The 25,892-nt window shown below is 43.7% G+C and overlaps 1 protein-coding gene and 1 long non-coding RNA gene across 5 annotated transcripts in view; one reads left to right on the top strand and one right to left on the bottom strand.

The window, feature by feature from the left end:
• Nucleotides 1-4,159: 4,159 nt before the first annotated feature.
• LOC105853526 lies at nucleotides 4,160-12,704 on the bottom strand. Its single transcript, XR_001145369.1, has 3 exons — nucleotides 12,515-12,704; nucleotides 11,468-11,548; nucleotides 4,160-4,196 (listed from the first exon to the last, which is right to left on the bottom strand). It is a non-coding gene; the product is annotated as an uncharacterized LOC105853526 (long non-coding RNA).
• A 126-nt stretch (nucleotides 12,705-12,830) lies between these two features.
• The window catches only part of SRD5A3 (steroid 5 alpha-reductase 3), an 18,448-nt gene continuing 5,386 nt past the window's right edge, over nucleotides 12,831-25,892 (top strand). Inside the window, exons 1-4 of one of the 4 annotated variants that reach the window (XM_012723992.1) lie at nucleotides 13,053-13,123; nucleotides 18,490-18,608; nucleotides 20,476-20,618; nucleotides 21,932-22,129. In XM_012723992.1, coding sequence (XP_012579446.1) covers nucleotides 18,520-18,608; nucleotides 20,476-20,618; nucleotides 21,932-22,129 — 430 coding nt within the window. In that variant the 5' untranslated portion in view covers nucleotides 13,053-13,123; nucleotides 18,490-18,519. Of the gene's footprint in view, nucleotides 13,124-18,489; nucleotides 18,609-20,472; nucleotides 20,619-21,931; nucleotides 22,130-25,892 lie in introns of all 4 variants that reach the window. The other 3 variants (XM_012723991.1, XM_004681286.2, XM_012723990.1) reach the window with 3 other exon arrangements.

Below are 25,892 nucleotides of genomic sequence, written 5' to 3'. Positions count from 1 at the left end.
AAGTCAGAGGCAGCAGGCACCAGGCCACGTAGGCCTGGGTACATCATGTCAGAACAGTCTATGTTATTTAAGTAAGAGGGAACACAACTGAGCATTGAGGTTTCGCAAAGACTTTCCACAAACTCACTTAACCTCAAGAAGGAATGGAGGAGTTAAAGGATTATAATACAGGCATGCAATGATGGTAACTTGATTTGAATGATAGCAGTAGAGGTAATGAAATGGCAGCATAGTCTAGGCATATTTTGAAGGCAAGATAGCAGTTAGATAAGAGTTGATGTATCTATGAGGAGAAAGATGAGACTTTTTAGATTTTGAGCAATTTGAAGAATGGAAATACCAGGTCCTGGGAAAATGAAAATAGGAGTGGATTTGATTGAAGACAGGTGCAGGGAAGGAATAGAAGGATGAAAGATTGCTTGTAGAAATGAATTTAAGTTGGCTTTTTAAATATTTTTATTCTGAGATCAGCAGAGGTAGTGCATGTTCAGGGTGAGATGACCATAGACTTAAATTTTGTTTTTTGTTTTTTGTTTTTTTTTCAATTTGGTAGGACACAAATGAGCTCAAGGGAAAAGTTGAGACTGGGGCCTATAGCATTATTTCAGTCCCTGTGATTCAGGACCACCAAGGAGATTACAGGAGGTGGAGCCACCAAGAATCTCAGGACTGGGCCTTGGAATAGCCCATGCTGGAAGAAGCTGGTCTTTTGGCAATTCAGATATTTAATTTTGTTGTCCCTGAGGCTATCACCCACAGCTTTGTATTCCTTAACACCCTTGTTGTCCAGGGTGAGCGATCAAATATTTGACAGATGGAAATACTTACAGGGCTAGGTACAACGGGTTTACCAAGAGAAAGGAAGAAAGAGCCTGGGAGGGCACCATCTGGCATCTTTCCCAAGTTCTCACTGTTCCTGCCCCCTGATAGAAGAATGACTTAGCCTACTTGTTGAATTCAGGAAACAGAACTGAGACTGGGAGACTCGGCAAATTCTGGGCTCTCACTTTCCTAAGGAATGGTCTTGGGTTCTAAGAAAAAGTTCCTAAAGGCAGGGAACTGATAAATTATCCCATCTAAAATCTCAATACATTGTTATGTGGCCTTTTGTGATTAGTTTATTTCACTTAGTTTACTGTTTTCAAGGTCCATCCATGTTGTAGCATCTGTTGGTTTTTCATCTCTTCTTAGGGCCAAATAATTTTCCGTGGTAAGGTATACCATATTTTGTTTATCCTTAACCAGCTGATAATTCCTTAACTTGTTTCCATCACTGGCAATTGTGAAAAATGCTAATATGGGCATTTGTGTACAAGTTTTTGTGTGGATATGGTTTCAGTTCTTAGGGGTATGTATAGTCATAAAGTAGAATTGCTAGATCAAATCGTCTCTGTTTCACTTCTTGAGGACCTCCTAGACTCTTTGGGAGGGGAGATGAGCCATTTCATATTCCCACCAACAGTGTATGATAGTTCCAATTTCTCCACAATTCTTGTTATTTATTTTATTCTATCAACCTATGGGTGTGAAGTAGTACCTCGCTAAGTTTTTTATATGCATTTTTCTGACAGATAAAAATGATAAGGCTCTCCTCTTGTGTTTCTTGGTCACCTGTATAGTTTCCTTTATGTCTTCTCCCACGACACACAAACAAATTTTTATTGTATTGGTTGGCCTTACTTTTTTTTTTTTTAAAGATTTGTTTATTTATTCATACAGAGCTCAGGTACAGGCCAGAGGTACAGGGGCAGTGAGAGGCTTCACCAGAGACAGAGTGGGGAGCAGAACAGGCAGATTGACAAAGCACACTGCTGAGGGGAGCAGCAGGTGGGTCAGGAGAGGTCTGCCAGCCATGTGGGTCAGCTCCAGGGTGGTGATAGAATTCACACTGAGATGGCTGTGGCCAGCTTGCAGTGCTGCATCCTAACCCGTTGTGCCACCAGGGAGGGCCCCAGCCGTACATTTTTAGCATTAACTTCAAGCCTTAAGTTGAACAAGAATATCAGTAAGAACACAAAATCAGGATCAATTTGATCTGATTGACATTTTTGAAAATCTAAACTCAACTACTACAGAACACATTTTCTTTTACACATGTATATAAATATTTACAAAACAGAACACCTACTGGAGCATGAAACAAGCCTCAATACATTTCAAAAGACTAAAATCACATAGAAATTGTCACTAATCACAACAGAAGTGAACTAGAAACCAATAACAGAAAGATAACCAAAGATTTGAGGAAAGGAGTCACAATGGAAATTGGAAAATATTTTCAAATAAATAATAATAAAGCACAATATATCAATATTCATAGAATGCACTAAAATAGTATTTGATGGGAAATAGGTGGTTTAAACACTCATGGGGGGGGGGGTAGATTTTAAGTTTCCTTCTAAAGAAGCAAAAAAAGCAATTACATCCAGAAGTTAGAGATAAAGTAATAAAGAAAACAGGAGAGAAAGTATGAAATAGGAGACCAAAAAAAAAGAAACAGGGAAAAAAGCAAGCCCAACTTGCTTTGAAAACATTAACAAAACTGATGAAACTAACAAGTGCAGTGAGCATATACACATATTGAGGTAGGAAGCTCTACTATGGAATTTTATACAGTGTGGTAAATTAATAAATTTTATCTAAAAAGATAATGAATACAAAACTCAAATTAACAAGGTGACTAGTAAAAAAAGAAAATACAACCACTGCCATCAGAAAGGAAAAATATGCCATCATAATAGATCCCTATTGACATTAAAAAGGATACTAAGGGCCCCTGGTGGCACAGCGGGTTACAGCACAGCACTAAGAAGCTAAAGCACTTCAGCATGAGTTCGATCCCCGCCCAGGAGGTGACCCACATGGCCCAGCAGACCTCTCCTGACCCACCTGCTGCTCCCCTCAGCAGTGTACTTCATCAGTCGGCCTGGTTCTGCTCCCCACTCTGTCTCTGGTGAATCCTCTCACCCTCCATATCTCTGGCCTGTACCCCAGCTCTGTATGCATAAATAAATACAATTCTTAGTTCCACAGAAAGCTCCAGACCCAAATGACTTCAACAGTAAATCCAATTATCGTTTAATGAAAAAGGTAAACCATTCATATACAAAACTTTTCAGAGAGAAGTGGAAGAACTAATAATTCCCAACTTGCTTTATGAACATGACCATAGTACCTAAACTTGACCAGGACATTACAAAACTTGTAGACCAATGTCCCTCATGAACAAAGACAGCACACACACACAAAAAAGTCTTCAATCAAAATATTAACAAATCAAAACTATCAATACATAAAAAGTACACCAAATCCTAACTAAGTGGGATTATCCCTAGAGTGCAAGGTTGATAGAATTTCCAAAAACCATTGAAATAACTCACATCAAGAGAATAATTATCTCAACGAATGCCTTAAAGATATATACCTTTCATGATCTGACACCAAACTTAATGGTGTAAGACTTCGAATGCTTTCCCAGTCCAAGTGCATAGCTTAGAAAGCCAGCAAGAAAGAAAAGAAAGAGCAAATAAAGAAGGGGTGGACATGATTACAATCATCTGCTCAGACTCGAGGGCAGAAAGGAGGCGGAGAGGTGCGGCCCCTGAATGATCACAAGTGCATCGAGTTCATCTTCATTGATCTTTCCTGTTGCATAGGTATTCAGATTACCTTCTAAGAATGAAAGGTGACGGGGCAAAGTGCTAAGCCATCTGGATGAACAAGGTTGTAAAAAACTAATGTGACTTGGAACCAAAGGACTGTCAGGCGGCTTGAGTTGTCCTTCTGAGTCCAGAGGCTATAACCCTATCATGACACAGTCCTGCTCAGCGGCTCTGATAGCATACTTACCTGGCTGCTACAAGTAAAGGAAGAAAAGAGAGTTGTTGTGTGTGACAGGGAAAGCAGAAGAAAATAGTAAAGCATGAATTCACACTGGGAAGGAAAATCAGCAAGGAAGAGGATTCCTGAAAGCCTCACTCCACAGTCCTCTGACTGCCACGGTTTTCACTTAGGTCCACAACTAAGCAGCTACAAGAGGGGACCTTCCTGGCCAGGGAGCTGCCCACAGAGGGTGCAGCAGACTTCCGTCTCACCTGCTGCTCCCCTCAGCAGTGTACTTCAGTCAATCCCCACTCTGTCTCGGGTGAATCTTCTCACTCCCTGCACCAAAAGCTCTCACCCCAGTTCTTCTGCACCTGCATAAATAAATAAATAAATCTTTTAAGAAAATAAGCTGCTACGAAGGCTTTAACTGTTCTGCCTTTCACCTTGTGCACCTTTACCCAAAACTCTGTTCCTGTCCATTCTCCACCCTGCAGCCAGAATAAGCTGGAGTACTCATCACATTAGTCCTCTATTGAAAATTCAGTCACTGTCTATTTATCCCATTGCCTAAAAATCGCAGACCACTGTGTGCTGTATACAAGTATTCTGTGCAATAGGGAAAGCCAAATCATGTAGAAAAACATTTCCAGTAGTGTCAAATCAGATACGCTTGCAGCTGATGTCAACACCCCTCTCTGCTTACACAGGGAGAGCAAAGTGGCCTCTGTGGTGATGTGATTCCATGCATATCGCCAACAAAGGATTTTGCTGGCATCATTCCCTAGAAGATTCTCTTTTCCTTTGACTCTTCTACCACTCCCACCATTGCTTCGGAAAGCCTCTGCTGACCATACTGGTTAGAAATGACTGCCGCACACCTTCCACTTAGCCCTTATTTTCTTCCTTATTGTGGTTTTTGCTAATATATAAGAAACTGGCATTTTTTGAATGTCTATATGACAAGTGTGTAAGGTGATTTCATTCAGAAGATTCTTGTTGCATCTTCTTAATTAGATTGTATCATATATGATTCAATTATATTGAATATCATCAAATTCCATGTAGGGATAATGATAGCATGCATTGTATTTACTTTGAGTATATTTTGCAGAATTTTCTTCAAAACCTCCAATTATTTTTTCTTCAAAAACTCCACTTACTTATTTTAGCACTGATGGTAAGTGGTGGGAGTGATTTAATATTATGTTAAACTTTTGATGGGTCATTTTTTAATTTAATTTATTTTACTTACTTGTTTAGGAGGCATGTGAGTGGTTTGGCATTATACAATGGCTCTGGCCATCTGAGTTTCTAACACAGCTGTATTAGCAGTGTCCCTTCAGGTTGCATAGATGAGCAGAACACAGAAAGGCTCTAAATAAATGGGTAACCTTTAACAACCCCCTTTCTTTTCCTTAATGCACAGATAATACCAGATGGATACACTAACCACACCCCCAACCTAATTTTTTGACCTCTCCAGAAATCCTAGGATAACTGTATAAAATCCTCACTGAGAGCCTCAGAATCTGGGCATCTTTCCCAGAATTATCTAGAGGTTGTTCCAGGTTCAAGTCCTCACTCTTGATTCTTTAATAAAGTTATTTATTTTGTTTGTCTTGATTTATTTAAGCTGACATCATGGAACTGAGGATTAAAAAGTTGTAGAATTTATGGGGAAAACTGAACTCATAATAATAGCTAATAAGAGGTTGAGATGAGACTGAACAAACTATGGAGGACTAACATAATTTTAATGTCTTTTTGGCTTAAAATAACACTGGTTCTTCATGTTTTGCTTTTTTCACATTCAAAACTTTCACTTTTTAACCTGTGAACTGAACTGGATCCTGAATTTCTCTAATGTCTGGATATAACTTTCTAAATCTACATTTGTTTCCAATTTTTTCTTCTCTTGCTCCCAATCTTTTAACTTAGATTGATTAAAACCCTGACTATCCTTTCCTAAAACCACATGAGCTGGAAGTTAAAAAGTAAAACTTGAGACTGATTTTGGAGAGGTCAACCCCACAGTTGTACATGGACAGAACTGAATGCAGCTACCTCTGCTAAATACCTGATAACAGTTAAAAATCTCAATAGGCCTCCTTGGTGGCACAAGGGATTAAGTCTCAGCACTATGAAGCTATCCAGGCACTGCGGCCTGAGTTCGATCCCTGGCCAGGGAGCTGACCCACATGATACAACAGACCTCTCCTGTCTTGCCTGCTGCTCCCCTCAGCGGTGTATTTCACTCAATCTGCCTCTTTTACTCCCCTCTCTGTCTCTGAAGAATCTTCTCACCTCCCATCACCACACCTCAGGTCTACCCCCCAGTTCTTATATGCATGAATAAATAAAATAAATCTTTTAAAAAAAACTTTTCTCAACAGGCTGCCCTTGCATTTCCTGGCTAAACTTGTGGTTTGCTTATGTTTGCACCAGATTTTTCCTTGGTTGGATTGGTTGTACTACCATTATTACTATAGTATTGTTACTGTCAACTCCCCTAGTTTGTAAATGTAAGAAATGACAGCCTAAGAAAATTAAGAAGCCCAGTTCATAGTAATCCAACTCCCGGATTTCAACAGCACAAATGATAAATAACATTGTTTTCCAGATGATGTAATATGATCCGCCGAGAAGAGCAACAAAGGATTAATGCTCAGTGTATAATGGTTAGGAAGGGAGATGGAAGCCAGCACACCTGTTCAGGCGAAGTTTAGGTGAAAAAACACAAGAGGTAGCTCATGTATTCTGTGTACCCAATTTTCCATATAAAACATTACTCAACCCATCCAGCAGTCCTGTGAAATGCCTCTATTTTAGTGGCAAAAAAATGAACCCTGATAGGGTCATGCAACTCATTGTAAGCGGTAGAGTTATCAGTCTAACCTAAGGGTGTTGCCTCCAAAGCCTCTCAGCCTTGTACCCTGACAAGCTGCCCAAGGAGTCTGCCATGCTGGCAACTTCAGGACCCTGCCTGTGCTGATAGGCTGGAGGCTCAGTAAACTTATGACTTTGTTCTTGCAATCACTCAAATGTTCCACAGGTATTTAGTGAGCAGCTACTACTACCAGATACTGTTCAATTAGCTGAAGCTACACTAGTGAACAAAAATGACAAAAATCTTGGCCTTGGTGGTATATACATTCTAAAAGGAACAATAAGGAAAGCTTTTCTTTTTTTTTTTTTTTTTAATGTATATGGCAGGGCATGTAATGGCAAGGGCTACGGAGAAATAGAAAAGGAATGTGGGAAGTGGGAGGGGCTGCTATCATAAATTTTAAGATTGAGAAAATCCTCACAGGGGTGAAGGAGGGAATCATTTACTTATCTAGAGGGAGAACAATGTAGGCAGAGGAATCCAGGCAGAAGGCACTGGGACATGGGGTGTTAAGAGCAATGACTAAGCTAGCACTAGGGCTGAACATATGTGCACCTTCTCCAGATTCAAATGTTAAAGTCACTAACCACCAATGTGGCTGTATTTGAGAAAGGAAGCCAGTAACATTAAGTGAGGTCATAGGGGTGGGGTTGTGAATCTGATAGGATTCCCATCAGTTTGAGCTCGACCCCACAGAACTCAGTCACTGGCATTCTCTCTCCCTGGCACACGTCCAGAGAAAAGGCCCCATGAGGACCCAGGACGAAGGAAAAGACATCTCAACAGAAACTGATCCTGCAGGATCTTGGTCCATAACTTCAAACTTCTAGAGTTATGAGAAAATAAATGTGCTGTTTCAGTACCCCAGCTATACTACTGTGGCATGGCAGCCGCGTTAAACTAACATAGTGAGCGCAGAAGAGAGACAGAAGAGGGACCCAAGAAGTGGATGTGGAAAGGTCTGTTTGGGCAGAATAAGTGGCCGGCCTGGTTCTCTATAACCACTTGGGTTTCACTTTCAGTGAAAGGGGCTCCCAGCGGCGGGTTTTGAGCATGCCATGACTTACTTCACATTTTTAACAGGGTTCTCGGGCTACTGTGTTGGGAACATGTTGTCAGGGGATGCGCAGAGATAACAAGGAAACTACCTAAGAGGTTATTACAGTAACACAAGTGGGCCGGGGTAGCAGTAATGAAGAAATGGTCAGTTTGCAAATAAGTTTTTCAAACGTGCATAAAACATAAATACACGTCACCATCATAAAGCAAATACCCATGTAGCACCCCACAGGTTAATGACATACAAGCAGGACCCCAAATAGCTCATAATAGATAACTTCTTACCAAACACAAACTTCTTCCCCTTGTAAATGACCTGCCTTTTATAATAATCATTTCCTCACCCTTCTTTCCTGTTTTGAACTTTATATAAATAGAATGACTCTGTGTGTACTCTTGTGTCTTGACTTTTCTTATGTTTAAGAAATTCAACCATGTTACAGGGGGCTGCAGCAGCTCCATTTTAATCGCTCCACAGTACTGGGCTGCCCAAACAACAGCTCAGGGTACTTACTCTATTGTTCATTTATTCTACTGCTCTACTGACATTTGGGTGGTTTTGAATTTTGAATTTGAATTTTGAATGATCATGAATGTTCCTTGTCTATTCTTGTCTTTGTCTCCTGATACACAAATGTGTACACTTCTCTTATATACACCCAGGAGTAAAACTGTTAAGGTCATGGAATATGATGTCTTCAGCTTTAGCAGATAATGCCAACCTCTTCTCCCAAATTCTCACAATTTACCTTGTAGTGCTTGAGTTCCAGTTGCTCTAGCATTTCAGCATTTGGGATTTCAGTTGTTTCCATTTTAGCGTTTCTGATATAAGATGTGCTCCATTATGGTTTGAATTTACAATTTTCTATTAATGAGGTTGCTCCTTTTTCCACAGGTTTATCAGTACCCTGAATATCTCTCTGGGGGAGTACCCATTCAAGTCTTTTGACCAATTTTTCTATTAGGTTCTCTGCTTTTTATTTTTTAATGAATTTTCAGGACATAAATCATTCATTGGTTATATGTGTAGTAAATATCTTTCCTATTCCGTGGCTCATATTTCACTCCATGGTGTCTTTTAATGAAGAGATTGTAAGTTTAAGGTTGCAAAATATAGTCATATTTTTCTCTAGCTATAGCTTGAGAAAGAACATCTTCCCTACCATGTGGTCAGGTAGTCTTCTATATTACATTCTAGAATATGGTGCTGCCTTTCATAACAAGGTGTTAAATCTACCTGACATTGATTTTTATGAGCGAAGTGAAGAGGAGTCTGTTCTCCCCCACTTCGGTTTTCCCCCTTACTGTGTCCTCAAGGTTTACTCTTTTGTCCTACCCCTATGATAAAGTTCATCCCCAATGATGGACGGCACAACCTCTACCAAATATCAAGTGTTAATCTACATGGGCATCTGTTTCTGTACTGTTCATTCTGTTCAACTGTCTATCTCTGCTTCAGTGCCACATTGACATGATTATTTGTCAACTAGAGAATTACTGGAGGATTAATAGTTCTCTATTAGTCTCATGGAACAAGTCCTGCAACTTTTTCTTTGTCTTCAAGAGTCTTTAGGCTTTCCTATATCCATTTACACTTAGAACAATGTTAAGTTCCACAAAGTTGAGATGTGATTGGAACTGGAAATTACATGTATTTGGTAAATCAGTTTTGGGGAGAATTGTCACCTTAACCAAATTGAATCTTCTAAACTGTGAGTATAGAAATCTCTCCTTTAAAACAAATCTTGTTGGCCCTCCCTGGTGGTGCAGTGGGTTAAAGCACAGCACTAAGAAGCTAAAGTCACTTCAGCATAAGTTCAATCCCCGCCCGGGGGGTCATACACATGGCACGGCAGACCTCTCCCGACCCGCCCGCTGCTCCCCTCAACAGTGTACTTCGTTGATCTGCCTGTCCTGCTCCCCACTCTGTTCTGGTGAATCCTCTCACTGCCCCTGCACCTCTGGCCTGTACTCCAGTTCTGTATGCACAAATAAATAAATCTTTAAAAAAGAAAGAAGAAAAATAAACACATCTTCTTTAATATCAGAAGCAATTTATCTTCTTTAAGCAGACTTGCACTAGAAATTTAAAGAAGACTTTTTTTTTTTTAAAGATTTATTTATTTGTACATACAGAACTGGGGTACAGGCCAGAGGCTCAGGGGCGGTGAGAGGCTTCACCAGAGACAGAGTGGGGAGCAAAACAGGTAGATCAACGAAGTACACTGCTGAGGGCAGCAGCGGGCGGGTCAGGAGAGGTCTGCCACGCCATGTGGTCACCTCCGGGGCAGGCGGGAATCGAATGCGGAAGTGGCTTTTTAGCTTCTCAGTGCTGTGCTTTAACCCGCTGCGCCACCAGGGAGGGCCCTAAAGAAGACTTTTACTAGATTTACCCCTAGACTCATAATATTTTGCCCCCTCACAGAACAGCGGTGTTGGGAGCAGCACAGGATGGGGAAAGATTTCTCAAAGCCCAGGTGTGTTGGAGCCTCGCGGGGCTACCCCGGGCAGTCATGTGCAGCCCCGATCCCAAAGCAGTCCTGCCTCCATTAGAATCAAGCACAAAGGTGGGGCAAGTACGAGGTCATGTACATGAATGTGGGGGTGCATTATTGAGGATGTAAGCTAGGGTGGAGGGACAAAGGTCTACGGCCTAGGGGGGCCCATTGTATCAAAGCATTTTCTCTTTATTCTCTGTGCTTACCTAGTGTTCAGCTCATCTTTTCAGGTAAGGTATTTCAGCTGATCTTGCTAATCCGGCCATAACATCTGCCAGCTGTTTTCAGCAAATGCCAGTTTCCCAGCATGTTCCTCATACCAAGATCCTCTGCTTGGGGAGAGGCCTCCTGCCTGGCTGTATACCTAGCTGGCCAAGACAACAGCCTGCAGAACAAGGAGGCTGGGGATTCCATAATATTTTATGCCAAAAAGTGGTACCTTTAAGACTTTTACTTTTTGTTCATTGCTGGGAAATAGATGGAAGGAATCAATATTTGTAAGTTGATGTTTCTATTCAAAAACGTTATCTAATTCTCTCATTTTTTCCAACAGCTTATCAGGAAGACCTGTCACTGGAGCTTATATTATCTTCAATGACAACTTGTTTCTGATGCTGTAGTCCTTAGACTTCTTATTTCTTTCTTTTTCTGACTCAGACTTTTAGGAAAGCACTGACTCCAGCAGTGATTGAATTTTGGATTTATATTTTAAATGTAGAGCTAACAGGATTTGCTGACAGAGCATATTAGGCTATGAGAGGAATCGAGGTTGAGTTCAAGATTTTGGCCTGAACAACTGGGAGAATGGCATTGCCATTTACTGCAGACAAGGCCAGAGCTTTGCCAATCATGTAGTAGGTAATTAACTGAAGAAAGACAAAACCCGACTGCCAATGATCATAGCCAAATGATCTTTCTAACAGACTTTACCCTGTTTTTCCACTTTTGAAAGAATTCACTCCTGTGAGGAATCAAATGTTTCAAGCTGTCAGTGGGGGTTACTACTGGCCTCCTTTCAGCCACTGCCCCCTACAGGGGCTTGCCTGAATATAACCTGTGCATCCTGATTAAAACCAAATGGAAAAACTATCAGAAAATTTTCCCTTCGCTCTCAGTCTTCCTATTCCCGATACATACAGGCGCGCACACACTCACACCCATCTTGTTTTGGGTTAATTAGATCAATAAGAGAACCTACCTAGGAAAGGTGGTCCTGCCGTTCACTCACAAGTAGCATGTCTGGAGAGGAGCTAGAAAGGCCAGCTGCATTGCGGTTGACCTATGAATGATGAAGGAACAACAAAGGTTAGCCCTGCAGAATAGACCTTGGGTCACACAAAAGGCCTCATCGTCCTACCTGGAATGCCAACTTTATCACATGGTTCTCAGGGCATCAGTAAAGCCTTGAGTGTCTTTGAATGTAGAAGCAAAACTCTAAACAACTGGCACATTTAACAATCCAAAGCCTCATTGAAGCAGCCTAGTGTACCCACTCAGTTTACTGATGTTAATCAACACACAGGTAAGCTCTCTCATTGGAGTATGGCTGCCTCTTCCCTCTCCACTCCATCTGAAGATATAAGCTCCAAAATGGCAGCCCCCATTATCCTGTAAACTTCTGTCCTCTGTGTCCAAAAGAATGTCTGTCATATGTAGACATATATCAACTTTTTTGTGAGCTTGGCATTTTAATGACTTGTAAAAAAAATACTTAAGAGCTACATTTTCATTTGTCATAACTGAAAATCAACATTGTTTATTAAAACTGATGAGTCAAGAAACAGTGTAGTCACTCCATGGGGATAAATTTCCCATGAAACAGTTGATGGAGTTAAGAGCTTTTGCCTTTAGATGGAGTGAAACACTAGTAGGGAGAGGACTGTTGTCTTAAATACAGTTTCTCTTTATTTTTGTTGTTTACTTTATTGTTTATTTTTTGGTATTTATTTTGTTATTTCCTTTTATTTTTACTATTACCCTTGATGCTTTGCATATTAAAATTATACCGTCTCAACACCATAATACAGCTATTCATTTTTGTGTAAGAAATGCTCTCTTGACCCATACATCCACACATCGATGTAACACACATATAGCTGTACTCACAGCTATGTATTTTATAAGCGGCCTGTTCCCCCTCACTTAACCTGTTTCGTATCACAAGCATCTTTCGCTTCTACGGCCTTCATCATTGCCATGCTAGTGGCTGCATCACATCCCAGTGTGTTAAGGTGCCATAATTTACCTAGCTACCCTGGAGGGGAACATTCGGAGTTTCCATGTTTCCACTAAAAAATAATGCTGCAACGAAGACCTGCAGGAACGGAACTTGGTCTTGTTACTTTTCCTCCTTTGACTCGTAGCATGCAATCGTATTCTGGGGTGCCACTTAGGCCACCCCGACTCGGATTCAGGCAGTGTTGGCGTGACTCAGACCCTCCGACCGCGCGCCCGCGCGGCCGGGCCGCGCCTCCAACCAGGGGCGAGTCCCGGGCGGGGCCCCGCGGATCCCCGCCCCGCGCCGCGTCACCGTCGTCCCGCCCGGCTGAGACCAACACGCGGCGTGTGAGTGGCGGCTCCTCCGCCGGCCACCCGTGTGGACGCTGGGCGCGCGCAAGCGGGGCGCGCCCGCTATGGCTCCCTGGGCAGGGGCTGCGCTCTCCACGCTGAACCCGCTGCGCGCCCTGTGGCTCACGCTGACCGCCACCTTCCTGCTCGCCCTGCTTCTGCAGCTCGTGCCGCCCGGCCTGCTCCCCTGCAACGCGCTCTTCCAGGACCTGATCCGCTATGGGAAAACCAAGTGTGGGGGGCCGCGGCGCCCGGCCTTCTGCCGGGCCTTTGAAGTTCCCAAGAGGTAACCGCGCCCCGGCGCGAGCCGGCGTCGCCAAGACGCGGAGATCCCGGGGCGCCCCCCCCCCTCACGCCACCGGCAGGGGGCAGTAGAGGCGGGTGCGGGCCGCGACGAACCGGGCCCAGGCGGGTTCCCAGCGCGGCGCTGGTGGGCCCAGTCGCCGGGTTCTGCCCACGTCGGCCTCGTGGCCCCGGGGGTGGACTGCCCCGGCGCCTGCGGACACCGAGGAAGCTGAGCTGCTTGCATTATCGAGGGCGCAGGAACGTGAACTTGCGGCCTCATGGAGTCTTTTCCCCAAGGGAAATGGCAGCGTTTCTGAATTTAGGCCTGGTCCCCAGGCAGCAAAGTTAACGTCTCCTTTGTCCCCAAAGACTTCTCCCCCACACACACCCTTGCACTTTTGGAGGTCTTAATCTGACTTGAGGTCACTGAGTTCAAGCTAGAAGTGAAAGCAGGCCCGCTGTAAACACCTCTTAGCTCCCCAGTTTTTTTGCCCCGACCTTCACTATCAGGACGAAAAGCCAGATGCAGGTCACAAGGGGCCACCGCCTGGCACTGCTGTGACCGTCCTAGCACGCACCTTGGCAGGTACTCTTAGAGAAGGTAGCCCAAGGTGGCACATTTTGGGCACGCATGGTTTCAAAGCCCCTTTGGAATTTCAGCAGATTCTGTAATCAAGTTCAAAGGAGTAAATCATTAGGGCTTACAAGGAATTTTTTTCCCCAGAATGTAAGATGTTTTCCTTTTGTTGGGTTTGGTTTTTTACTTTGCATTCAAAACTTAAACCTGGAGAAACAGTCAAACATATAATAGACCCTAGGAGGATAGCAGTGTCTTTTCTACCTTGAAGATGTGTCTGAGGTTGATATTTAGAGAGGAATCTGAACTGAGCAGCGTGATGTGATCTGTCACTGCTCAAGCACCTGGTTATTGAAACCTCACCTAGGCAGTTTCGCAGGCCGACAGACTAGACAGGCTAAGTGTAACTTGGCTTTTCTGAAACCTGGGTAATCCCCCCCAAGCCCAAACGTTTCCCTGCCCCCTTTCCACTGCTGGAGAAAGATTTAGCAGGTGTTAATATGAGAAAGGAGAAGAAAGTCATTGGGAGGAAAGGAAAGAAGAAATTCAGTTGGTGAGAAGTAGAAATATTCAGAACAAGATGATTAAACCCATTTCTTTTTTTGTTTGTTTGTTTGTTTTTAAGATTTATTTATTTCTGCATACAGAACTGGGGTACAAGCCAGAGGTTCAGGGGCGGTGAGAGGATTCACCAGAGACAGAGCAGGGAGCAGAACAGGCAGATCATGGAAATACACTGCTGAGCCCAGCAGTGGGCGGGTGAGGAGAGGTCTGCCTCTCCATGTGGTCACCTCCGGGGCAGGTGGGGATCGAACTCAATGCTGTGCTTTAACCTGCTGCGCCACCAGGGAGGGCCACCCATTTCTTTTTAGGTGAAAATCACCCATCATTCTATTTTTAATCAGATTTCATTGCACAACTTCCTTTTCTACTTTAGAGTAGTGACACTCCTAGATGATCAATTTCTTAATGTTCTAAAGTGAAGGATATTTCTTAAAGAGTGTGAATTCTGTTTTCCAAATTTTAAGAAAGGTAATAGTGTCCCTGGATTAAAGGACATATTTCAAATAATGTCTTGCACTCATGTCTCCAGTCCCCACACCCCAGGTGTTAGTTCTCAAGTCTGTCATTGTGTGACATCCAAGAAACAAACTTGGTCCCATGCCCTTATTCATCATTACAATTGTTCTTCTTTGGGCTTCTTGTAATTTCTACTATATGATGCAATAATTGACACTTTTTTATTTTTTTTTAGAATTCTAGAGCAGAACCGGCATTCAAATGTTCTTTGTTTTGATTCTGAATTTAAACAAACATTTCTTTAGCATTGAAGAAAATACAGCAAATCCAGGCCAGTAGTGAGAGACAAAAATATCTAAATAGTGTAACTGTGCAAAGTTCAAAATAAGCTTACTAATTTTTATGCTTGGAAATAAGCTGCACCTGCCAGTCATGTTTCTGTACCTAAGACAATGAGTAGGTAACTTCTTTGGTAATATTGTTTCCGATGGATGCAAGAATAAAGCCCAAATTTAGTTTATGAGATATCTGATTCCACTACTCCTGTCTGGCAGGGTTTTATTTTCATTTTGTTTTGTTTTGTTTTTGTTTTAATTAAGATAACAATTGTTTTTCTATTTTCTAATTGTTGTTTAGAGTTTTGATTTCCCAGAAAGTCTGGATAAATAGGAGACTTTGAAGTCATGATGCTCTTGACTTGCATAGGGTATACAGACCTACTCCTGTTTCTAAAATTCCAATATTTTGTAAAAACAATGCAGTGGAATTGAGCTCTAGAGGCAAAGAGAGCTGTCCAGAACTTCCAGAGTAGTTCAAGGGTCCTTACCAGTGGAGGTCCAGGGGATGGGGGGTACAGGGAGTGAAGGTGTTATTTTATAGAGCATTTTTTTAATGCTCATCTTTTTTTTTTTTTTTTTTAATTAACCTCTAGCTGAAATTCAGTGTTTCTTTAATGGTAACTAATCAACAAACCACAGGAAAATTACTAATGCCAACAATTTTGTGACAACTATTTTATATTACATTTAAAATACTGATGAGATTTGAAAACATTCTTCTCATCACTACAAGAATAGGGCAGTGTGGTGCTCTGCTTAGGTCTTCTTATTTGACACATTAATTAAGAATCATGTCTACCACACATTGTTTTTAGTGGTTGTGTTAACCTATTTTTTAACCTTTGTAACCACCTTTGTGTCTTACGTGGTTTCCTAGGTGACCACTGTAAATTTTTTGCTTGTGGTAGACATTTTGAGAAGGTACATGTAGCCTTTGCTGGACTTCCATAGGATTTGAAAGAAAAACGTTCAGAACACCTTCTCTTTCACAGCACTGAGCCAGAAGCTACTCTGTGCTCCTTGGGGCTTATGTTCTAGGAAGACAGTAAAATATGTCAACAAATGTTATAAAATTGATGGTGATAAGGGCTTCAGAGGAAATCCAGCAAGGTTACTTCATCATGAGCAAGCAAAGGGCGCATGACAGCACCTGGCCTGGCCAGGGGAAACTGGGCAGAGAGTTGAGTTCACAGGGGGAATTAGGGCCGCCTCACCAAGGCCATATAGGTCATGATTAGATTTTACCCGAATGTATAGGAAGCAATGGAAAGCTTTAAGGTGAGGAAGGACGCATGGCATTACAACTTGTTTTGCAAGGATGACTGGTCGTTGCCTGGAGAGAAGCAGAGGGGGTGTAAAGGTGGTCCAGGCAGAAGGTGGTAGTATGGATTAGAATGTTAGCCTGCTGTACTGCTGTCCAGTAGCATTGCTACTAAAGCCTGTACTAGAGCACAGGGCCAGGGACCTTCCTTCGTTAACCCCTCTACTCCTGTGGCAATCAGCAAATACATCCTCAGTCACCTCAGGCCTCCTGGCTCAAAACCAGCTGGTGACTTCCACCTCACTAGCTGAAAAAGCCCAGACATGTGCTGGCTTGTCCGCACGCTACCTGGCTGCCTCCAGGTTGGTCTCCCTGTGGCTTTGCGTGTTCCAGGACTCTGTCCCACTCAGGACCTTTGCATTGCTGGCTCCCCCTACCTGGACAGCTGTTCCCTCAGATAGCAACATGGGTTATGTCCTCCCAGCCTGTAATTCTGACAGATACCACCTTCTCACGAGGCATGCCCAATCATGCTCTATTCAAAAGTAGAATTCTGCCTGACCCACCATTTCTCCTCTTCCCGGCTTTCATTTTCAGTAAGCGATTGCCTGCCATGCCATAAAGTTGAATTGTATTGTGAGTATAAGCTCCATGGAGGCAAGAATTGTTTCACTGCCATATCCCCAGAGCCTCCCTGCCTTACAATAAGCTCTAAAATGTTTTAAGTTAAAGGGGTGTTTGCTCTGTGCAGAGCCCCGTGTTACCATAGGATGACCTAATCCCTGCTTCGAAGGGCAGGGAAAACTGACAGCCAGAAGTGGGGAAAAGTGACTGGGAAAGGGGTATGGAGTTTTTGAGCTACTTTAGGAGACTAGAGCTAGGTCTTTTAAAAAAGTATCTATATATACATAAGGAGGGCCCTCCCTGGTGGCACAGTGGGTTAGAGCACAGCACTAAGAGACTAAAGCCACTTCCGCGTGAGTTCGATTCCCGCCTGCCCCGGAGGAGATCCACATGGCATGGCAGACCTCTCCTGACCCGCCTGCTGCTCCCCTCAGCAGTGTACTTCATCACTCTGCCTGTTCTGCTCCCTACTCTGTCTCTGGTGAATCCTCTCACCCCCTCCCTCTGCCCCTCTGGCCTGTACCCCAGTTCTGTATGCATAAATAAATAAATCTTTTTTAAAAAGTAATATATACACATAAGAAGATACACACATATGTATATCTACAAAGAGACATGTATATGTATATATGCCTCATATGTGTGTATATCCTTGTATAAAGAACAGAATTGTCTCCTATAGAGGAAAATCAGGCAAGCAACACAAGATAACGTATAAAAGTGTGCGAATAAGACAAGCAATCTGCCTGTGAATCAACCAACCCAAGCAGGACACTGTTTGGTTGACTTAGTATCTGACACCAAACAGGTAAGATTTGGTTTGGTTGACTCGGGACTTGATATAAATTGGAACATGCTACATAGGGCTCGAAAAGCAGGTTTGGGCAAGTCAGAGCTACGTGACTCGAGTGCACTAATGTGATTTGAACTCTAGTCATCAGAAAGCCAAACCATGCTGCTTCCTGTCCCTTGAATGAGCAGCTTAACTTCGCTGAGCCTGCATGTTGTTAGGTACCGCCCCACAACAACTGCACAAACTTTGCAGGGTTGTTATAAAGGTGAAATAATCTTGCCTCGTCTCTCCACAACTAAATAATCCCCTACCTAGTGACCAGAGGGAGTTGTTTTTAACTTAAGAGGGAAACGAGTGATGCTTTTTGTTGTTGTGTGCTAAAATACACATGACATGGCATTTACCTTCTTCACCCCTTTGTGATTACAGACAGTAGCCCCATTATTGTGCCGCCACCACTACTGTCCAGCTGCAGAACTTTGCTATCAGTCAGAGGGAATTTTGAAGTATAAATTATTACTTCAAGTCACTCTGCCCAGATAGTTCCCCATCACGCTTAATAAAAAACCAGTGTCCTTACAAGACCCTGCGGTATCTGCCCCCATCCGCACTGCCTGGTCCTTTCCACACAAGTGACCGTTATTGTCCCTCACGCCCTTTAAATGGCTGGCTGTCCCCTGCCTAGAAATTTGTTCTCCCAGAAATGCCCAAGGATTGCTCCTCGGCCTACAACAGGGTTACTCGTTCTCACCAGGCGTCACTTCCAGAGAGCCTTTGACCAGCCATGGGGAGTGACCTCCTCTCTGTCTTCTGTCCCTCGCCCAACGTCATGCTGAATGTCTACAGATTCATTTGTTGGCTGTCTGCTGACAGGTGAGCTGCATCAAGGCAGGGGCCTGGGCTGTTTGTTCCCTGCAGAGTCCCCAGCTCCTAGAACATTGCCTGGCACCTTATAATTGCTCAGTAAATATTTGTGGAAATGAAGTAGGCAAAGTAGCTGACCCAGGAGTTGCTCTTCAGAAACCAGTTCCTCCCCTTTCTTTGGGAGTCCACAGAGCCAGTGCTGCTGACTTTCTGCTCAGCTCCAGGAGCCAGCCTAGACCTGGGCCCAGTTCTAAGAAATGTACCTGAGAAGACCTTGGAAAACAAAGGCCAAGATTGTAGTGCACCTGTGCACAATCTGAGGAAGAGAGCTTTTGAGCCAACAGAAGGTCAGAACCAAGACTAGCAGGATCACTGAGAGAGAGCATATCCAGCCATAGAGTTTGTAACTGTTATTGGGAGAATTCAGTGGGTTGCTGTGGAATGAACTGATGAGATCTGTCAGCCTGGGTTTGGAGGGAAGATTCCTCATAGCTTGCAGATATTCTAGATCATCCAGAAGAGAAGAGAAGCCCTCAAGTTTGTGTTTAATCTTTTTGATTCCAAGGGTCTTTGGCACAATCAAAGTGGGGGGCTTATTGTATATGCATGATATATATGTGTCACAAGGAAGGTCAGGTGACAGCCAACATTTGCAGTCAGAAAAGCTTTGACTTGGTCGGACACAGAGAATAATAGCAGGCCAAGTGTAGGTAAACGGCCCACAGAGTGAATCTGTGGTAGGCCCTTGTGTCTGATCGATCGGTGATCTTGTTTCAGCAAGCCAGCGTCTTTTACATTACATTGGCATTGTTCATTTCAACTTGCCTTGGCTTTGTGGGAAATTTGTCCAGTTTTTAGCTGTTGACTGCAAAATAGACTCTGTCCTTGTAGGAGAGTTGTAACCATGAGGAGTGAATATTTAAGTTGCATGAATTAATATCTATCTTCGAATTGTGGGTCTAGAAAAATGTTCAGTCTGAAGAGCTCTGAGGTTTCTTATGGCCTTGAGAGCCTGTGATTTGCACATCTTGTTTAACAGTGGTGTGGTGATTGCAGCTAAATTGCTTGGGATTTAGAAATCATGTGCAGACCTGGCTGTGTTAGCACAACCTAGGTGCCCTCTGCCGGGGCCCAGGGTCCTCTACTTTGGAACTTGAGCCCAATTCTGTTACCCAGAGATAAGAGAAGTTGCTAATTGAGCCTCAATCTAAGCTGAACGAGGTCAGTTGGGTTCTTGTTGACCTCAGGAGGCCTCTTTTCCCTAGGAGTTAACCAAGCCCATCATTTGAAACAAAATTTTTAAAACCTGAACACCTATGGAATTGAGGTTCTATTAAAAAGCAAAACTAGGCCCTCCCTGGTGGCGCAGCGGGTTGAGGCGCAGCACTGAGAAGCTGAAGCCACTTTTGCACTAGTTCGATCCCCGCCTGCCCTGGAGGAGATCCATATGGCGCGGCAGACCTCTCCTGACCCGCCAGCTGCTCCCCTCAGCAGTGTACTTCGTCCATCTGCCTGTTCTGCTCCCTGCTCTGTCTCTGGTGAATCCTCTCACCCTCCGCATCTCTGGCCTGTACCCCAGTTCTGTATGAGTAAATAAATAAATCTTTTAAAAAAAATTTGGAATGCTCATTTAAAAAAAAAAATAAAACGGAAAAAAAATCTTAATAAAAGCAATACTTTACTTCGGAACCAGGAAAAAGAGGAAAGGGAAACTGGAAATAGACTTCCTGCCTAGTGGCTTAAAGTGGACCTATACAAAATTCTTCATAAAAAAAACTAAGATAAAAAAATAAAAAGCAACAAAAAAGATGTAAATAACAGGAAACACCCCACCAAGGATCTACAAGCTCTTCCCTAACTTGCTTTTCCTTAGCAGGTGTTTCTCTCACTTCTACATCTTGTCCGTGCTGTGGAATGGCCTCCTGCTCTGGTGCCTTGCTCAATCTCTGTTTCTGGGAGCGCCTTTTCCGAGCTGGCTTTATGGTTTGCTCAGAATTCTTGGGGCCGTGCAGTTCCAAGGTAAAGACTCCCCCGGCTAATTACAACCATTGCATGCTGTTCCTGTCTTTCCTGCCTAGAGCGGGGTGGTTCTCCAAATTCCATAGGCGCTCTGGGGTTCCCCTCCCCGGGTGCCTGGGAAGCGGAGGGTGAGGGCATGGTTCCTAGCCAGGTGGCCAAGGAGATGCCCCTGCCCTGCTCTGAGCCATGGAGGAGCAGAGTCCACTCGCTCTGTTCCTGACTTGCCAGCGAGTGCTACGCCTTGTACAGGACTGGCTGTTCTCCCCCGATAACTAATACAGACCTTCTACTCTTAGAGGGAAAAGATTTTAGGATCCCTCGGGCCTGCTCTGAAACATTTATCATTTATATATTTCCAGCCTAAATCATGTCTCAGAACTCCAGAAACTTGACAGAAAATTACTTTTTTGGCCCCCCATGAAAAATGTTGGCTACACTGTAAGGCTTTGGATATATAGTAAAATTAACTGTAAATGGTTGTTAACCAGAAGATTACAAAACAGCCTTTAAATCTGCTTCCCTCTGCCTCAGATAGACAAGTTTTTACACTAAGGAATCAAAAGCAAACACCATAAAGTGCCCTCAATTAATGTCAGGCAGCTGGTGAGGAATAGAATTAGAAACAAATTGTTCTGGCTTTCTCTGTTCTTTGTTCCAGCAGCCAAACCATTGGCTTCCGAGGAACAATCCTTTTCTGTCTAACCAGAGGAACTTGTTGCAAAAGATGACAGTCAAAAGGGAAAGCTATGCAAATTCTGTTTGGGAGGGAGGATTCCTCACACAATGAAACTTCATCTCTTCACCTGTTTACAGTTGGGCTGGCTGTGAGTGTAGGGTTGGGAGACTGATTGTGAGGAGTCTTCGCTCTCCTGTCCCTGTCCCTCTTCTGCCTCGGTGGGTGCCTGGACAGGTCTCTTGTCTCCCTTATTAGGTGGAGTTGCTCAGAGGTCATCTGGAGCTCTTCCTGCACCTCTTCATCTAGCTACGAGTGCCAGAGACCCACAGACCTGGCCTGTGACCCTTTCACAGTGATATCCATGTGGCCAAATGGCTTTCAATGATGAGGCAGTGTTAGTAGACCTGGTTTGTCCCAGCTCCATCAATAGCTTTCATTGTAACGTTCAGCCAATTTCCTTAACTTCACTGGCCCATTTTCCTCATTGCTGAAAAAGAAAGAAGGAGGTAGACCAGGTGATTTCCGGAGCCCTTTACTACCTACCTCTCATCTTGTGTAACAATCTCTTTAACATAATAACATAGAAGAAACATTAACTTTGGAAGAGAAAATATTGACTGTTGCATTCTGATTGTAGGGGGTGAGCTGGCACTGTCTGCGTTCTTAGTACTAGTATTTCTGTGGCTACACAGCGTTCAAAGACTCTTCGAGTGCTTCTACGTCAGTGTCTTCTCCAACACAGTGATTCATGTCGTGCAGTACTGTTTTGGACTTGCCTATTACATCTTCGTGGGCCTAACTGTGCTGAGCCAAGTGCCCATGGACGGCAGATATGGTGAGTGGCCTCGGCCTGCGGACCGAGCCCCAGGGTCTGTGAGGTAACCTTCAGCTGCAGGCCTTCACCAGCATTGTGGAAGACTGGACGCCAGGGACTCGCCACCCTAGTAGATTCAGAAAGTCAGTGTGCCTGGGTACCTCCATTAACCGTAACTGCCACAGCCTCAAAGACAAAGTGGCTACCTTCAGTACAGCTTTAGTAAAGGCAGTAAAGTGGGAAGTGTTCTGGAGTCTAGGTTTAAGGATGAAGAAATGGGCGTGGGGTTTCCTTCTGCGGCTTTCCTCCAGATTGAGTCTGTCAAGGGTTGAACCGGAAGCAGGGTACATGTAAGAAGAAGAGAAAGGGGCAACACAGTTGCCTCACCAAAGCTTGCCTCCTGGGGTGCTTGTGGGGTGGGAGAGGATGGGAAGTGGTCATGTGGTGAAAATCACTGATAGCCAGCAGAGTTGGGGGGTGGCCTGGCTCATGGTGAGTAGTTGTGTTGTGAAGAGGGAGTAGGAGCCATTTGGTGCCATTTAGTTCTAGTATAAGTTATATATATATATATATATATATATATATATATATATATATTTCAAGTAAAGCAGCCTCAGAGGGGAGGATGAAAAGTACTGTGGTAAATCAAATGTGTGCCTTCCCTTTTCTCAGCTCTTACTAATCAGGAAGAGGGAAGGGAAGCGATGACCTTTGCTTTAGGAGGAGGCAATGAAGGTTGTTTTCAAGGGGATTGATGAAGGTTTGGGTATATTCTTTTTTTTTTTTTTTTTTTGTAAGAACAATATATACTTAATATGAAGAATTCAAGGTATTTTATGTAACTGAAATGAGTTTTTAGTGCTGAGATAACTTCACCTTGCAGCCACATTATCTGTCAGTCCAGATAATTGTTTAAAAGAGAATAAGCCAAAAATGGACTGATTTATGCTAAGCCCCACCAAGAGTTAATACCGAACCTAATTGCAGTTTCAGCCTTTCCCTTAAGCAGGGTTTTACACCTCTCCATTAGGAATTATAGCACGAGGAGGCCATCTACATGGGGAGGGTGGGGATGAGGGCCCTCCATGTGGTCTCCTAAGAGAAGGGGCCTTGCATAAAATAATCATTCTTTTCTTTGCTGGCTGCCTTGTCTCATCCTGTCTGAGGCAGGAACACCTTCCATTTACTCCACTCCTTGCAGTACCATCCTACTAGCCAGGTGCCGTGCTGCCTCACTCATGAATCACTGACTAAAACCAATGTTGTTTTCTAAGACATGGTAGGTTAAATCTCTTGTGCCTATTTTCTGTGATGGCTCAGTGCTTCCGAACGTTGCCCTGTCCATCCTGCCCGCTGAGACTGAGGCCTTGATGGTTCCCATCATCACTGAGGGAGCTTTCCCCTCAAGTTTGACTTTACACTCAGGTGCCCCTTGCATGTCATCTCTCCACTGCTGCAGTGCACCCGAAGGCCTCCATGGCTTGAGGAATGCCGTTAAATCCAGCCATTTAACTAGTATAACAGTCATCTCCATAAAAGGAGGCGGTACTGAGTCCCACCCACTTAACTAGGGGCAGAACTGAGTGGCTCAGTGAAACTGTGTGAGATGGAAGGTAGGTGGGTCAAGGAGAGGAGAAGGGTGTACTTCCTTCTCAGCTTTAGACTCGCACTAGGGACTTGGGGGACTTGGAGACCTATGGAGGAAAGACATGTAGGAACACTGGAAAAGACCATTGGGAGACTGGCAGTGGCAGCCAGGATCTTCATCTGTACTTTGTTCTGTTTACCCCGACTTTCCCAGCTCCTATCAGCTCACCCCCTGCCTGTGGTTCCCCACCAGAGGAAGGTGCCTTGGACCTATGGCATACTTTCAGGCCTCAGTGGCCCTGCGTTGGGCCAGCCCTGTTGAGCTGTGCATTACCCATGAGGGGGTGGTAACTTTAAGAATTTTATTAGGAAACTATTCTTTCTTCTCTTCATTCTCTATGCATACTAACTTTATTTAAAATGTCTTCACAATGAGAGTTTGTCTTTGTGCTCACAGGTAGCCAGACCCCTTTTGAGCATGCAAGTGTGGGGGTCCTGGTTGCATGTTAATGTTAGCATCTTTCCATCTAATTCCTCTGAACTTAAAAGTCAGTCCCCCCCCCAAATTTTTCTGTTGTGGCATTCACATGTACCCCTGTAATGGTGCAGGCTGATTTTCCACCCACAGGTGCTGGTAAAGCACTTTGGCAACCCACTAGCTTTCTATCTGTTGGTTGTCATCAACATTACATGTCTTTTCTGAAGGTACCTCTACTGGTGAGACCCCAACCTCTGTCTGTCTCTTGAATTTGTAGTCACAAAAAGTCAGCCTAGGGACGTTAGAGCTCACTTGCGACATTAGGGGGAGAACTGGCTTCGGCATTTCATTACATTAGGACATTTGCTAGCCCCAGTGGGAGAAGTACTATGGGCTTAAGAGCTAGGTGGGCCTGAATCTGAGTTCTGCTGCAACTAACCTCTCTGGGCCTTAGGACCTTCCTCTCACTTGGGATACTGATGTCAGAGGTTCTTGTGAAAGTGAAAAGTGAGCACTTCAAACACCACTCAGATCTCACATCTCGGTCTCCAGGGAAGTCTCAGACACTCTTTCCCAACATACTCCCTTACACTGCACTATTCCCTTTTCTTCAGAGCACCTTCTCTACCTGAAATTATCTTACGAATTGTTTACCTATTGTTTCTGTCCTTTGCCACTGGATTGTGAGTACACGAGCACTGGAATCTTGCCTTATTTCTCCTGTGCCTACAACAGGAAATAAGGCCAGGCTCAACGGACACGCGTAAATGACAACTAATATGTGACCATGTGAATCATTAAATACTCAAATTAGGCCCTCGGAAGGGAATGAGCCTCCCACCCACCTCCCCTTTCCTGCAGTGTAATTCTGAGTGATGATGGGCCTTTTCCCTTTGTAGGTCATTTCCCCGCTAGAGTAGGGGACTGGTGGTACATTAACTCTCCGGCAGCTGCTTCAACTCTTAGTCCTTTAGAATGACTTGCTCCTGAAGCCCTTCAGATTTAAAATTGGTTTTTCATATTTTTAACTGATACAAATAAGAACTTTTAGTTAAACAGGTAAACATAATAAAGACGAAACTATACTAGATTGCTTATACATTGTTAGGAAGAATTTCTAAAAGAAGTGAACACAGGGAGGCTGGACAGATGCTCACTGAGGCTACTTCCAGGTACCCATATGGACAAGCGTGATCCTTGGTTCTCTTACCTGAAGTGGCTTTTCGGGGCTCCCACTTGACTCCAGTGCCTCAGGCGCTTCCTTCTTGTCAGTGGACAAATAAGTTTCTTCAGCCAAGACCCTGATGAGCCTAATAGCTTTCTGCTTTCCTGAAGCCAGTGTTCTGCCCCCCAGTCATTTAGTCCCTGAATTCTTCCTGGTAGAAAGAGGAATATGGTATTTTGAGTGTTTCTTCTAAAACTAAGTCTCTCTCTGACAAGGGTCTCACTAATCGGAAAGGGATGCTGTTTTGGTTTTCACCTTGCAATGTGCATTTCTCCTCTTTTTTAAAAATAATATAATAGTTTATTTTTACATCTTTTGCCATCTCAGTTGTAGTCCCCGTGGGCTTCCAATCACCATATCACCCATGTACCATCACCATTTCCCTCCCCCACCGGTTTTGATCCCATTCCCTATTCCACCCCCATAAAATGTCTCTGGTATATAGTTATTTATTATTATTATTTTCTCACCTGGTCCTTTATACTTCTGCTATG

The sequence above is a fragment of the Condylura cristata genome, unplaced genomic scaffold (assembly GCF_000260355.1).
Source record: "Condylura cristata isolate star-nosed mole 26May11 unplaced genomic scaffold, ConCri1.0 scaffold00012, whole genome shotgun sequence".
NCBI lineage: Eukaryota > Metazoa > Chordata > Mammalia > Eulipotyphla > Talpidae > Condylura > Condylura cristata.
The sequence above is the reverse complement of the archived record's forward strand: the minus strand, read 5'-3'. Positions and strand labels throughout refer to the sequence as shown.